The following is a 14,742-nucleotide window of genomic DNA, read 5'->3' as shown; positions in this document are numbered from 1 at the left end:
AATACAGTGACCTACACTTCTTTAAAGCAAGAAAACAGAGAGCAGCATTTCTCTTGGCTACTCCAGAGGGTCCCTCTACCAATTTACAGATTACATTCTTACAGACACAATTGCTGTTTGCTCTAGTTACACAGAGATTTCAACAACAGCTGCACAGAAAAGCAGGGAATTTTATACCAAGTTCCATGCATGCAGGAAACTGTCTTCTAGGAAGCTAAAACAAGGTCTCAAGCAGGTTCTCTTAATACCAAAGCATCATCAAATTTGAGTTTCAGGAATGGCCTGAGGCCAAAAAATTGCAACTAAGAAGACTAAAATAATAATACATGCAGAAGGCATTGCTTCCAGGATGCTGCAACATGGATTATGAAGAAGAGTTTGTACTCTGAAGTAGACCTTCGCTTTATGTCATACCATGACTGGCACTTCATGTAGTCTTTCCAGCAGGCAGAAAGAGACCTGGGGGTACTGGTCGATAGTAGGCTGAACATGAGCCTGCAGTGTGCCCAGGTGGCCAAGAAGGCCAATGGCATCCTGGCCTGCATCAGGAATAGTGTGGCCAGCCCTGTGCTCAGCACTGGTTAGGCCACACCTTGAGTCCTGTGTCCAGTTCTGGGCCCCTCAGTTTAGGAAAGATGTTGAGATGCTGGAAGGTGTCCAGAGAAGGGCAACAAAGTTGGGGAGGGGTTTGGAGCACAGCCCTGTGAGGAGAGGCTGAGGGAGCTGGGGTTGCTTAGCCTGGAGAAGAAGAGGCTCAGGGGAGACCTTCTTGCTGTCTACAACCACATGAAAAGATGTTGTAGCCAGGTGGGGATTGGTCTCTTCTCCCAGACAATCAGCCTCAGAACAAGAGGACACAGTCTCAAGCTGCGCCAGGGGAGGTTTAGACTCGCGGTGAGGAGAAAGAAATTCTTCTCAGAAGGAGAGATTGGCTATTGGAATGTGCTGCCCAAGAAGGTGCTGGTGTCACCATCACTGGAGGTGTTTAGGAAGAGACTGGATGGGGTTCTTGGTGCCATGGTTTAGATGATTAGATGGTGTTGGGTGATAGGTTGGACTCTCATATGGACTCTTGAAGGTCTTTTCCAACCTGGTTAATTCTATTCTATTCTATTCTATTCTATTCTATTCTATTCTATTCTATTCTATTCTATTCTATTCTATTCTATTCTATTCTATTCTATTCTATTCCATTCCATTCCATTCCATTCCATTCCATTCCATTCCATTCATTTCCATTCCATTCCATTCATTTCCATTCCATTCCATTCATTTCCATTCCATTCCATTCCATTCCATTCATTTCCATTCCAACCTTCACTTTCTAAGTTTACCTTCCACACACTTCTAGCAAAGCGGTAATTCACCACAATGATTAGAGGCTGGTTTAAATCCCTTATCTCATGGCTAAACTAATTGACAATTTTCTACTTAAGCTTGTTCATTGCTAGACTTCACAAACCCTCCATGAGTTCTTAATATCTTGGGTTATGTATTTTATGTGAGGAACCTGGTTTATTTACACCTAGAAAACGCAATGATCCTCCTGCCTCTTCTACAGCCTATTGCCTATTAAGGCAAGAAGTATGGTGAACAAGAACTCTGAGAGCAAAACCTTAAGGGGGAAAAAAAGCCCAACAAACAAAACCTAAAGAACAAGAGCCCATAAAAATACTTGCAAAACAATACAGGAGTCTATTTATAACCAATAACCTTTTAGTCCTTAAAATAAGCTGTATGAAGCATGAAGTAATTAAGATTTATATGCAAGCACTTAATTGAACTGGACTTTAATGGAAAAACTGTGTGTATTATGCTTGGCAGTAGACTGATTTAATCTGGGAGCATCTTTGGTTTAGAATAGAATAGAATTAACCAGGTTGGAAAAGACCTTCATCGAGTCCAACCTATCACCTCAAGAAACCAGAAGCCTAGCAAGGATTTCTGGAGTCATAGAATGCTAGGGGCTGGAAGGGACCTTCAGAGATCATCGAGTCCAACCTCCCTGCCAAAGCAGGATCACCTAGGGCAGGCTGCACAGGAACACATCCAGGCAGGTTTTGAAAGTCTCCAGAGAAGGAGGCTCCACGACCTCTCTGGACAGCCTGTTCCAGTGCTCTGTCACCCTCACCATAAAGAAGTGTCTCCTTGTGTTGAGGTGGAACCTCCTGTGTTCTAGCTTGTACTCATTGATCCTTGTCCTGTCACTGGGCAGTACCAGAAAGAGACTGGCAGAAAGAGACTGGCACCTTCATCTTGACACCCACCCCTCAGATCTTTATAGATGTTGAGAAGATCCCCTCTCAGCCTTCTCAAGACTAAACAGCCCCTCTTAGTCTTTCTTCATAGGAGAGATATTCAATTCCCCCAATCATCCTTGAGGGTCTCCTTTGGATTCCCTCCAGCAGATCCCTGTCTCTCTGGGGAACCCAAAATTGGATACAGTGTTCCAGGTGCTGTCTCACCAGGGCAGAGTAGAGGGGGAGGAGAAGCTCCCTAGACCTGCTGAACACCCCAGGTGCATTAAGAAATTGAGTGCCATGTACACTGCTCATACTGCCTCACATCCTCCAAATGCAGGAGATGTCAGTACAGTTACCAGTCTACCCAGGGATTAACAGGTGGGAAAGATTTCTCTTCAACTGCTCTAGACTCACAGAATGCCAGGATGAGAATGAGCTGCACCTGATCCAGTTCTATTTTTCAGTTTGACAGCTGTAGGTAGGAGCTTAGCTGTCAGAAAGCAGAAGGAGTAGATGCATTGTTGACAGGAGGTTGAATGAAGAGTTATATATTTTTATTGCAATTAAGCCTTTTTGGGTACACAGGACAGCTTCTCCTGAAGATCAGCCAGAGCAGTGTGAAGGATGCTGCTAAGACTTCAGTTCTGATGGCTTCAAAAATCACATGGACACATTTTGAAGGCAGTCTTCTGGCATCCACACCCAAACAAAGCTGTTCTGGTCTCTGCCACTTTTGTCATTTTCATCTTTCTACAACCTTTTATCCCAAGCATCTCTGCTTACTTGAGACAACCACAAAACTTTTCCACATCTCTCTCCTTTCCTCTCCTCTCCTCTCTCATAGCCACATCCCTTATTCAACTGCTCATTTCCAGCAACGTCCATCGATCTGCTTCCAGCCTTCTCACATGAAGGGGCCAAATGAGCTCCATCTTAACAATCTTTTCTCACTCAGCTCCCTCATGAGGATGCAACAGGAATGGAATGGAATGGAATGGAATGGAATGGAATGGAATGGAATGGAATGGAATGGAATGGAATGGAATGGAATGGAATGGAATGGACCAGGTTGGAAGAGACCTTTGAGATCATTGAGTCCAACCTATCGCCCAACACCATCTAATCAAGGAAACCATGGCACCAAGCACCCCATCAAGTCTCCTCCTAAACACCTCCAGTGATGGTGACTCCACCACCTCCCTGGGCAGCACATTCCCATGGCCAATCTCTCTCTCTCTATGAAGAACTTCTTCCTAACATCCAGCCTAAACCTCCCCTGGCACAGCTTGAGACTGTGTCCTCTTGTTCAGGTGCTGGTTGCCTGGTAGAAGAGACCAGCCCCCACCTGTCTACAACCTCCCTTCAGGTAGTTGTAGAGGGCACTTCTCAGTTTCCTGGGTAACATAAAGGCAACTTTCCAGCCCCAATGAGTCCAACAACATTGGAAAACAACTCCTACAAACGAAGAAGAATATAAATAGAAGTCCTTCCATCCACCTGGGTTCTGAACTCAGTCTCACTGGAATTCTCAAGGATGAGAAAGAAAGAACAAAAAGAAAAATCAGCCTGATGAATAAACCCAGTACACAGAACTTAGGCTTGGGTAAGTTTTCAAAATGCAAAGTCTGGAAACTAAACCACTTAATTACACATGACATTATCAATCTATAAGAGAAAGCTGACAAAGCAAACACCTACATGAGCAAGGAAAAATGCATATGTAGCTTACAAAATGCAGGTATTTTGTTCAAGCATACTGTAAAGGTTTAGGTCCTGTCCATTCAAATAACTGTGCAAGATAAATTCATTTGATTCATTATGAAATCTGTTGGTATTTTATATGTTCTTTTCCATATACAAAGAAAACAAAAATGTCCACAGCATCTTTAAGAGAGACTCAGCCAAACACCATTCAATTAAGTGCTGGAAATAGCAACAAATTACCTGTCAGGACTCCTTTTGAAGTTACTCAAGAGGCAGAAATGGTGCTTGACACCTAATTCTTGAGGCTGGTGAGAGGTCTCCAGCACAAGCCCTGTGAGGAGAGGCTGAGGGAGCTGGGGTTGCTTAGCCTGGAGAAGAGGAGGCTCAGGGGAGACCTTATCATTCACTACAACTACCAGAAAAGAGGTTGTACCCAGGTGGGGGTTGATCTCTTCTCCCAGGCAAGCAGTACCAGAACAAGAGGACACAGTCTCAGGCTGCGACAGGGGAGGTTTAGGCTGGAGGTTAGGAGAAAGTTTTACACAGGGAGAGTGATTGCCCATTGGAATGTGCTGCCCAAGGAGGTGGTGGAGTCACCATCACTGGAGGTGTTCAGGAGGAGACTTGATGGGGTGCTTGGTGCCATGGTTTAGTTGGTTGGGTGGTGTTGGATGATAGGTTGGACACGATGATATCGAAAGTCTCTTCCAGCCTGGTCTGGTCTCTGCCACTTTTGTCATTTTCACCTTTCTACAACCATTTATCCCAAGCATCTCTGCTTACTTGAGACAACCACCAAACTTTTCCACATCTCTCTCCTTTCCTTTCCTCTCCTCTCTCATAGCCACGTCCCTTATTCAACTGCTCATTTCCAGCAACGTCCATCGATCTGCTTCCAGCCTTCTCACATGAAGGGGCCAAATGAGCTCCATCTTAACAATCTTTTCTCACCCAGCTCCCTCATGAGGATGCAACAGGAATGGAATGGAATGGAATGGAATGGAATGGAATGGAATGGAATGGAATGGAATGGAATGGAATGGAATGGAATGGAATGGAATGGAATGGAATAAAATAGACCAGACCAGGTTGGAAGAGACCTTTGAGATCATTGAGTCCAACCTATCACCCAACACCATCTAATCAATGAAACCATGGCACCAAGCACCCCAACAAATCTCCTCCTAAACACCCCAAGTGATGGTGACTCCACCCCTTCCCCAGGCAGCATATTCCCATGGCCAATCTCTCTCTCTATGAAGAACTTCTTCCTAACACCCAGCCTAAACCTCCCCTGGCACAGCTTGAGACTGTGTATTTAAAACCACTGCAGGTCAGCAGATGCAACGTGCAAGACCAATGCAATGGGTAAAAGTGTCACTATTAAGACCATTAACAACCACATTATTAGGCATGTCACCAGTCCTAAACCGAAACACATGTGTGTGTCATATGTTCAAAGGCCATTAAATGTCAGGCATCTCATTCATGAGAAATGAGTGTGTATTTGTGGAATTGCTAATGTGTTGAATCCCACCACAGAGCAGGGAACTGTAGGCAGTGAAGACTGAAACGCTCCTTTCAGAGAAACATTTCACAACCCTGAGCTCTGTGCTAACATTGTACTAGTTTATCCCTGCTGCAGTGGAAGCTTTGAATGCACAAACTGCACATAAGCTTGAGGTGAATGCTCAGGAGCAAACTCTGCCCAGAGAGGCAGGACCTTACTGCTTGTGGCAACAAGATCGATCGCTTAATTTGCTGCAGCCAGAACGGAAACCGACTCCAAGCAAAAGGTCAGAACTGGCATTTTATATTCTCTGTTCATGTTGGGAAGGGAAAAAAATGTCTTTGAGGAGCAAAGTAAGTAGCTAATGAGACACAGGACTGACAGCTGGAATTTAATAAGTATCTACTTCACAAGGAAAATCGCTCTTACTAATTAAATACAGGTATCACACAAAGCTCCTGCTTAGAGCTAGACTTCAAAACTGCTCTGTCAGGAGGACTGAAGAGGTTTTACAAAGCAGGGAATATAAGGGTGAGTTTGCCTGGGAGGCTAGTCCTAAATGAAGAAGGTTAATTGCATAAAATTCACAGTCATGTCAGTGGTAAAGAACTCCAAAGGGACTTGTTCAGATAGTAGTCTGGCATTGCAGAAAAACAGACTGCAACTAAAAAGACCTGTTATAAAGTCCACCAAACCCTGAGACACATAAAAAGTTTATTAGCCACTGCAGAACTGAAATCCAAACAAGAGTTTTTCAGAGGGATACAGAATTCTTTATGCTCCAGGTCTGCAGGGTCATAAAACTCTACCTGAGAAAATTTTAAACAATCTTCTAATTAATCACAGCATTTTATAACCACTCACAAGCTGTAAGTAAAACATTAACAAGGCAGGAGGAAGTATTCTTTGTACTAAGCCTGATGTCTAACCCTGCTGACATACCACACTAGGTGAACCAGGTTAGAATCTAACATCATAGAATCACAGAATCAACAAGGTTGGAAAAGACCTCAGAGATCATCAAATCCAACCTATCACCCAACACCTCATGACCAACTAAACCATGGCTTCAAGTGCCACATCCAATCCCCTCTTGAACACCTCCAGGGATAGTGACTCCACCACCTCCCTGGGCAGCACATTCCAATGGCCAATTACTCTTTCTGGGAAGAACTTTCTCCTCACCTCCAGCCTAAACTTCCCCTGGCACAGCTTGAGACTGTGTCCTCTTGTTCTGGTGCTGGTTACCTGGGAGAAAGGACCAACCCCTTCCTGGCTACAACCACCCTTCAGGTAATTGTAGACACCAATAAGGTCTCCCCTGAGCCTCCTCTTCTCCAGGCTAAACAATCCCTGCTCCCTCAGCCTCTCCTCACAGGGCTGTGCTCAAGGCCTCTCCCCAGCCTTGTTGCCCTTCTCTGGACAAGTTCAAGAGTCTCAATGTCCTTCTAAAACTGAGGGGCCCAGAACTGGACACAGTACTCAAGGTGAGTATTATAATGGATACTAGCACATGGAGATGTGTTTCATTTATGGAACTGAACTCTCATAAACAAAGGTACAAGACTTAATTAGTGGGACCATCTAAGAGAGCACAGTCTCAAGCTGCACCAGGGGAAGTTTAGGCTGGAGGTGAGGAGAGAGCTCCTCCCAGAGAGAGTTGTGAGCCATTGGAATGTGCTGCCCAGGGAGGTGGTGGAGTCACCATCCCTGGAGGTGTTCAAGAGGGGATTGGACGTGGCACTTGGTGCCATGGTTTAGTAGTCATGTGGTCTGTGGTAACAGGTTGGACTCGATGATCTTTGAGGTCTCTGCCAACCTTGGTGATACTCTGACACTATGATAATTCATAGTTTTTCTGTAATGTGTGGCACCACCCTCAAAATATGACCACGTAACATATGCTTGACATAATAAAATTCATAACCCTATAAAGACATCTTGGGCCTCATTTAATTAACAGAACACTGTTCATATCACAAAAAGAAAGCAGTTCACATGTCTTGATAGTTGAGTGTTTACCAGCTACATCCAACAGATTTTCATTTACCCAGGTATGCATAACACAGTCACACAGCTGTAGACTGTATGTACTTCAGTCTAAAAGAGCACTGCAAAAGGTTTCAACCTACCTCATAGTACATAGGCACATCCTTAACCTTTTTTCCCTTTTGATTCCCTGATTCTCTGACCTGCAAGAGATACAGCATTCCACAGTGAGAAGATTGTAAGCTTACACAAATTATTTTACTCACTATTTCCTTTTGCAAAAACTATGCTCACAAGCCAAGAGACTGAGGTAGCATCTTATGGTACTTCTGTATCTTAGGGAGGGAGCTTGTGTTATCAGCACCTTAACAAACTATCCCAGTTTGAGGCCAGGCAGATCCTCTCTTGTCTCCCACCAGGGCAGAAAAATGAGACTCAGACAAATGGATTGCAGAAGTGATGGAAAGTTTAACTGGAAGAGCAGTGAGTGTTTTACACAAGCTACAAGCATAGTGACAAAGATGCCTCACAGCATACAGAGTCCCTTTACAGCATACCCAAGAGCCTCCCAAAACACTTCCCTTTCTCCCATCCTGAGGGTATACCCAAAATACACAGGGCTCTTTCTTCCCCCCCTCCACTGTTAGGCTAATCTCAGCAGGCCAGATCTGAGATTGCCTTTCCTCCTCCTCCTCCTGGCATCAGGCCTAGCCAGGCCTAAGAGGCCTTGAGATAACTCCCCTTCCATTACCAGATAGGGAGCATCTCCCACATGAGCAGTGAGGGAAGAAAGAGGAAGTGAGAGACTTTGCAGATAGATTCATAGGGAGCAGGGTATTATGTGTATGAAATACACAGCTTCCTGTGTCCACCCACTGGGCTGGACACTCATGACACCAGAAGTGCATCTTGTGTGGCAGCAGCAGAAGGCACTTAGCCTAAACTGCCACACAAACCATAACTATTTACAGGGAGCAGACCAACTTATACAGGAAGTTTTCTTTTCTCCATTGTTCACTCCTATGAACTAGTGTAACTCAATAAAAACCCAGAGAGCAATTAAACTGAACACCAAATTTATAGCGACCATAGACAAAAGAAGTTGATACCTAGAAGTGAGATCTAGGGTTTGGTTTGTTATTCAAAGTCCCTTTCCTGGAATACCTGTCTGAAAAGGTCATCACGTGTTACCACGCTGAAGAGCTTCCGCAGCGGCAGCTGCACGGCCAGAGCCAGAGCCGCGGCGTGGAGTTCATCCTCAGGTTTAGTCCCAACAATGACAGCAATGCTCGGCTTCCAGTCATCCTACATTCCAAAAGATAACATTTAAAGCATTAAAACTCAAGCAAACAAAAGTTGCTCCCTGCAGTTTCAAGGACCAATGCTGTAGAGGTAGTTACTCCACTTAAGATATATTAAACGTTACTGTGTTAATCATAGAATCAATAAGGTTGGAAAAGACCTCAGAGATCATCAAGTCCAACCTGTCACCCAACACCTCAGGACTAACTAAACCATGGCACCAAGTGCCATGTCCAATCCCTTTTTTCAACATCTCCAGGGCAGCACATTCCCATGGCCAATTACTCTTTCTGGGAAGAACTTTCTCCTCACCTCCAGCCTAAACTTCCTCTGGCACAGCTTGAGACTGTGTCCTCTTGTTCTGGTGCTGGTTGCCTGGGAGAAGAGACCAACCTCCACCTGGCTGTTATCTCCCTTCAGGTAATTGTAAAGAGCAAGAAGGTCTCCCCTGAGCCTCCTCTTCTCCAGGCTAAGCAGCCCCAGCCCCCTCAACCTCTCCTCACAGGGCTGTGCTTGAGTCCTCTCCCCAGCCTCGTTGCTCTTCTCTGGAAACATTCAAGAGTCTCAATGTCCTTCCTAAACTGAGGGGCCCAGAACTGGACACAGTACTCAAGGTGTGGCCTAACCAGTGGTGAGTCCAGGGGCACAATGACTTCCCTGCTCCTGCTGGCCACACTGCTCCTGATTCAGGCTAGGATGCCATTGGCCTTCTTGGCCACCTGGGCATACTGCTGGCTCATGTTCAGCCTACCATCAACCAGTACCCCCAGGTCCCTTTTCTGGCTGGCTGCTCTCCAGCCACTCTGACCCCAGCCTGTAGCTCTGCATGGGGTTGTTGTGACCAAAGTGCCACACCCAGTACTTGGACTTGTTGAATGCCATCCTGTTGGACTCTGCCCATCTGTCCAGCCTGTCAAGGTCCCTCTGCAGAGCTCTCATTCCCTCTAACAGATCAACTCCTGCCCCCAACTTGGTGTCCTCTGCAAATTTACTAATGGTGGACTCAATCCCCTTGTCCAGATCATCAATAAACTGTATCCAACCCAAAAAACCTACATTCTCTTGTGCTCCAATTCTTTCTGCCATGAGGTGGCAGCATAATACTATAAGAAATGCAAATGCCTATGAAGAACCTCTACAAACCTTCTGGCAGGCAGACACTGCATTAGCATTACAAAAAGGTAAAGTGACTTTCAAATGCCATTTGCAGAGCTGACGTTTCAGTAAGCACCTGGATTGGAGATGGGTTTTGAGTAACTGTATTACTGTCACTGAATATATGGGTGTTAGTCTCTTCTCCCAGGTAACCAGCACCAGAACAAGAGGACATAGCCTCAAGCTGTGCCAGGGGAAGTTTAGGCTGGAGGTGAGGAGAAAGTTCTTCACAGAAAGAGTTGCTAGCCATTGGAATGTGCTGCCCAGGGAGGTGGTGGAGTCACCATCCCTGGAGGTGTTTAGGAAGAGACTGGATGAGGCACTTGATGCTATGGTTTAGTAGTCATGAGGTCTTGGGTGACAGGTTGGACTTGATGATCCTTGAGGTCTTTTCCAACCTTATTGATTCTATGATTCAAAGTTTCCAACTAGTAAATGCTTGGATGGAGGGAAACAGTTTGTCATTCTCCTAGGTAACAAAGCAGAACATCACATGGATACGGCATGACATGATTATACACACATGCCATTTTTAAGACAAAGAATATTCAAGGAAACAAAAGAGACAGAAATATTACCTAGGTCACTGTCATGGTGGTTTTATGATATGCCTTTAAGATTTAGTTACAGATTTTGAGCAGAAAAGTAGAAAAATAGAAATAAATCACTCTTAGGTGTAAAAAGGAAGCCAAAAGATTATTCTAAACAAATTCACTGGGTAAATATCTAGAATAAGAGGAGCTGTACCATAACAATTCTTCCCTTTTCTCTTCACTTCTGATCTCTGGTTGGTTTTGCTTCACTCAAGAGAGATAATCTGTGTGCTTTTGGCTGGCTTTGGCTAAGTCTAACTTCTCTGCTCCTTTCTCTTGTCTTGTCTTTTGTACAGGGAGATAAAGGGCAGGGAAGGAGAAGCAAGTAGCTTCCCTTGGTCCCTGTCCAGGAGGATCCTTGTTCTGTTTATTAATTGTAAATATCTGTATAATATTCTAACTCCTGTATGTTTTGTACACATCCATTGCATTCCATTGCAGAGTGTAGATGTTGCTTGCAAATACAGCTTCATTTGCTTCTAACTGAGTTGCTCTGGCAAAGTGAATAGAATAGAATAGAATAGAATAGAATAGAATAGAATAGAATAGAATAGAATAGAATAGAATAGAATAGGACCAGGTTGGAAGAGACCTTCAAGATCATCGTGTCCAACCCATCTAAACAACTAACCCATGGCACCAAGCACCACATCAAGTCTCCTCCTGAACACCTCCAATGAAGGTGACTCCACCACCTCCATGGGCAGCCCATTCCAATGGGCAATCACTCTCTCTGTATAGAACTTCCTCCTAACATCCAGCCTAAACCTCCCCTGGCACAGCCTGAGACTGTGTCCTCTTGTTCTGATGCTGGCTGCCTGGGATAAAAGACCAACATCCACCTGTCTACAACCTCCCTTCAGGTACTTGTAGATGTAATGCTGGGGGTGGGGGGGGCGGGGGCGGCAGGGAGGAGGGGAACTTCAACCCACCACCCATCTTCCAAAACTGCAAGTAGCTACAGAGCAGATACAGCATCCAACAGGGCCCTTACTGTTCCACACACCATAAACTTTGTTTCATAGCAGCACAAAAGCAGCATTAAGCTTTTTTCTTAAATTACAAGATGCAGGAAGCACAACCAGATCCCTGATGCTCTAGGAGCATGCAAACACGATGGAATGAATGTGTGAGTGCCAAACTGACCTGGGGCAGCAGGTGGCAGCAATGCCTTGTGTGGGGACGGCACTAAGTACACTCATTTTTTTACTATTACTTTTTTCTCCTCCCCTTTCTGGTTGGGAGGGGATATGGGATGGTAACTCCTCCTGCCTGAAGTCGCCAGTATAGTGCACAGCACTGTGAAAGAGCTAGATATTATCAAGAGGTGCACAGGAGTTGCAGTAAACTTGAATTCAAGTTCAAGTTGTCATCATAGAGATGCCAAGAGTTGGACACAAAACCTTTACTGTTCTTTGAATTGAGAGCATTTAGATGTCCATACTTGGGTGAAAAGGCATAATTTTCAAGGCCTTCAGAACCCATGTGGCAGTATCTTAGTGTTCCCAAGGCTTGCCAGCAGAAACAGAGCCTTGAGAGCAACCATCCACCTGTGGCATGAGCTAAAGGAGCACCTGATAACTACTACGCTGTCCGCTTCAGGGGGGAACAAGGCCCATTAAGTATCAGGGACAGATGCTGACAGCACAAGAAGACTCAGGAAATGCCAGTTTCTACTCTTGATACCAGGGGAATCATAGTCCAGCAGCAACATGAAATCATAGAATGGTAGGGGTTAGAAGGGATGTCTGCAGATCATGAAGTCCAACCCCACTGCCAAATCAGAATCACCTAGGGCAGGTCACACAGGACACATCCACATGGGTCTTGAAAGTCTCTAGAGAAGGAGATTCCACAACTTCTCTGGGCAGCCTGTTCCCACAGATTCCTGCAGGTCTCCAGATATGTGAAGAAATTTCTAACATAATCCTAAAACCTCTGCCTCATCTCTTTGGTTCCTCCTGAAAACATGCTGGGATCTTCATGCCCACAAATTAAACCTGCTTACCATTGATTAACTTCATCCTGCAACAATGACACCTGTAAAATCTGTCTTCCTTATAGTTCTTTTTGATCTTCCCATCCCTTGCTCACACTGTCCCCAGCTCATTTCTCTTTCCATTCCCACTCTCTTTTCCTTATCTGATTTCCACCACCTCTAATGAATCTCACATCTGTTACTTGCTACTCTAGCTCTTGTGTCCAGTTCAGTAGGTTCAGTATCACTAAGGTTGGAAGAGACCTCAAAGATCATCAAGTCCAACCTCTCACCACAGACCTCATGACTAGAGTAGGGAGGAGACTACTGCCCACTGCAGGCTTGAACTCATGAACCTTCCCATTAAGGGTCTTATGCACTACCAACTGAGCCACTTATCCAGCTAGCCTCTAGTTTCATTGTGTGATCCCACTTCCAGCTTTCTCCATCCCTAGATTCCTTCTCCAAACCCTCAATACTTCTCTCCCTGGCATTTTCAGGGTTACATTTGAGCAATGGGACTCTCCTTCATGGTACTTAGGTATTCCTTGAAAAGGCACTTTAAGTAACAGGGAAACACTTTTCCTGATCTCCACTCTGGGCACCACCTTCAAAACATCTAACAAAGCACCAAAGCAAAACATCAAGGTAAATCCTTGTGGTGGGTTGAAATTTCCCCCCAGCATTAACTTTAGACAGACTCAGTTAGAAACAAATGAAAGCTGTATTTACAAGCAAAAACTACACTCTGCAATGGAATGCAATGAATATGGACAACACACACAGGAGTTACAATATTATACAAATATTTACAATTAGCAAACAACACAGAAACCCCCCTGGTCCAAAAGAGACCAGGGAAGCTGCTCCACTGCCCCCCTTCTCCCCAAGCCACCCCCCCCCCCCCCCCCCCCCCCCCCCATTACCAGAGCGAGAAAAAGACAGGAGCTGGGAGAAAGCAGTGTTAGTTCTTATCTCAAGGTCAGGAGGTCAGGCAGAAGCATTATCTTCACACAGGCAAAGCACAACAGCCAAGATCAGCGTAGAAGAGAAAAGGAATGGGAATGGAAGTGAAATGTGAAGAGTTGTTATGATACAGCTGCTCTTATCCCAGACATTTGTCCAATGAATTTGTTTAGAATCATCTTCTGTTTTCCTTTTTACACTCAATAGTGATTTATTTATATTTTTCTACTTTTCTGCTCAAAATCTGCAGCTGAATTTTAAAGGCATAGCCTAAAACTGCCACAATCCAACTTGTGAAAAATGGATTATACAAAAAAAAAACCCAACCCAACCAACCAACCAAAAAACCCAACATAAAAACCAAGTGCCAGGGGAGGTTTAGGCTGGATGTTAGGAAGAAGTTCTTCCAAGAAAGAGAGATTGGCCATTGGAATGTGCTGCCCAGGGAGGTGGTGGAGTCACCATCACTGGAGGTGTTTAGGAAGAGACTGGATGGGGTGCTTGGTGCCATGGTTTAGTTGATTAGATGGTGTTGGGTGATAGGTTGGACTTGATGATATCAAGGTCTTTTCCAACCTATTCTATTCTATTCTATTCTATTCTATTCAAACAAAACCCCCCAAACCTTTAGGATTCATCCAAAGACAAATGCTCTCATATCTATCTATCTATCTATCTGATATATATATATCTATCTGTTATATATATATATATAAGATATATATCTCATATATATATATATCTCATATATATATATATATATATCTCAGATATATATGCCCTCAGCAAAAAGTATGCACTTGACATCAGTGTGCCACATCTTCTCTCCCCTTAAATTCTCTGCCACAAAGACACAAGCTGTTAAAGCTTCTCCACAGAATAATTATGAGGATATTTATAGCAGAGGGCAAACCCTGGCTAATGTATTATAAAATACATGGAATGAGCCTCTACAAGATAACTCCTAGTGAAAATAATAACCCTGCCTAACTTAATTCTACAGAATTATGTGCAACTTGAGACAAGGTCTTTTATATGGACATGCAAACAGTATTAGAGATAATCCATACCTCCCTAGCTGCAAAAGGAAGGGAAAAAAATGTTAAAAAGCTGCAGTGACTCAGAACTGAAGCTACATAAATACCAGAAACAGATCCATATGCTTTAACAGGGAATAGTGACCCAAAATTCCCAGAGTAAGAGACAGCATGCCATCTATTTCTAAACTGACCAATTTTGAAGCCCTCAAAGATCATTTTTCAGGAAAGCTGAACATGAAGAACAGCAACTGGAGTCAGCAAG

The 14,742-nt window shown here is 44.3% G+C and overlaps 1 protein-coding gene across 1 annotated transcript in view; it reads right to left on the bottom strand.

Annotated features, from left to right (window-relative positions):
* Positions 1 to 14,742, bottom strand: part of LOC137460074 (sperm-associated antigen 17-like) — a gene marked incomplete at its 3' end in the record, with an annotated part of 114,358 nt that overhangs the window by 92,292 nt on the left and 7,324 nt on the right. The window contains 2 exon segments of the mRNA XM_068170672.1: positions 7,590 to 7,649; positions 8,611 to 8,751. Coding sequence (XP_068026773.1) covers positions 7,590 to 7,649; positions 8,611 to 8,751 — 201 coding nt within the window.

This window comes from Melanerpes formicivorus, unplaced genomic scaffold (assembly GCF_026170545.1).
Source record: "Melanerpes formicivorus ecotype bairdi unplaced genomic scaffold, bMelFor1.0.p_v2 SCAF_504, whole genome shotgun sequence".
Lineage (NCBI taxonomy): Eukaryota > Metazoa > Chordata > Aves > Piciformes > Picidae > Melanerpes > Melanerpes formicivorus.
Note: the sequence above shows the minus strand (reverse complement) of the source record. Positions and strands in the feature narration are given on the sequence as shown.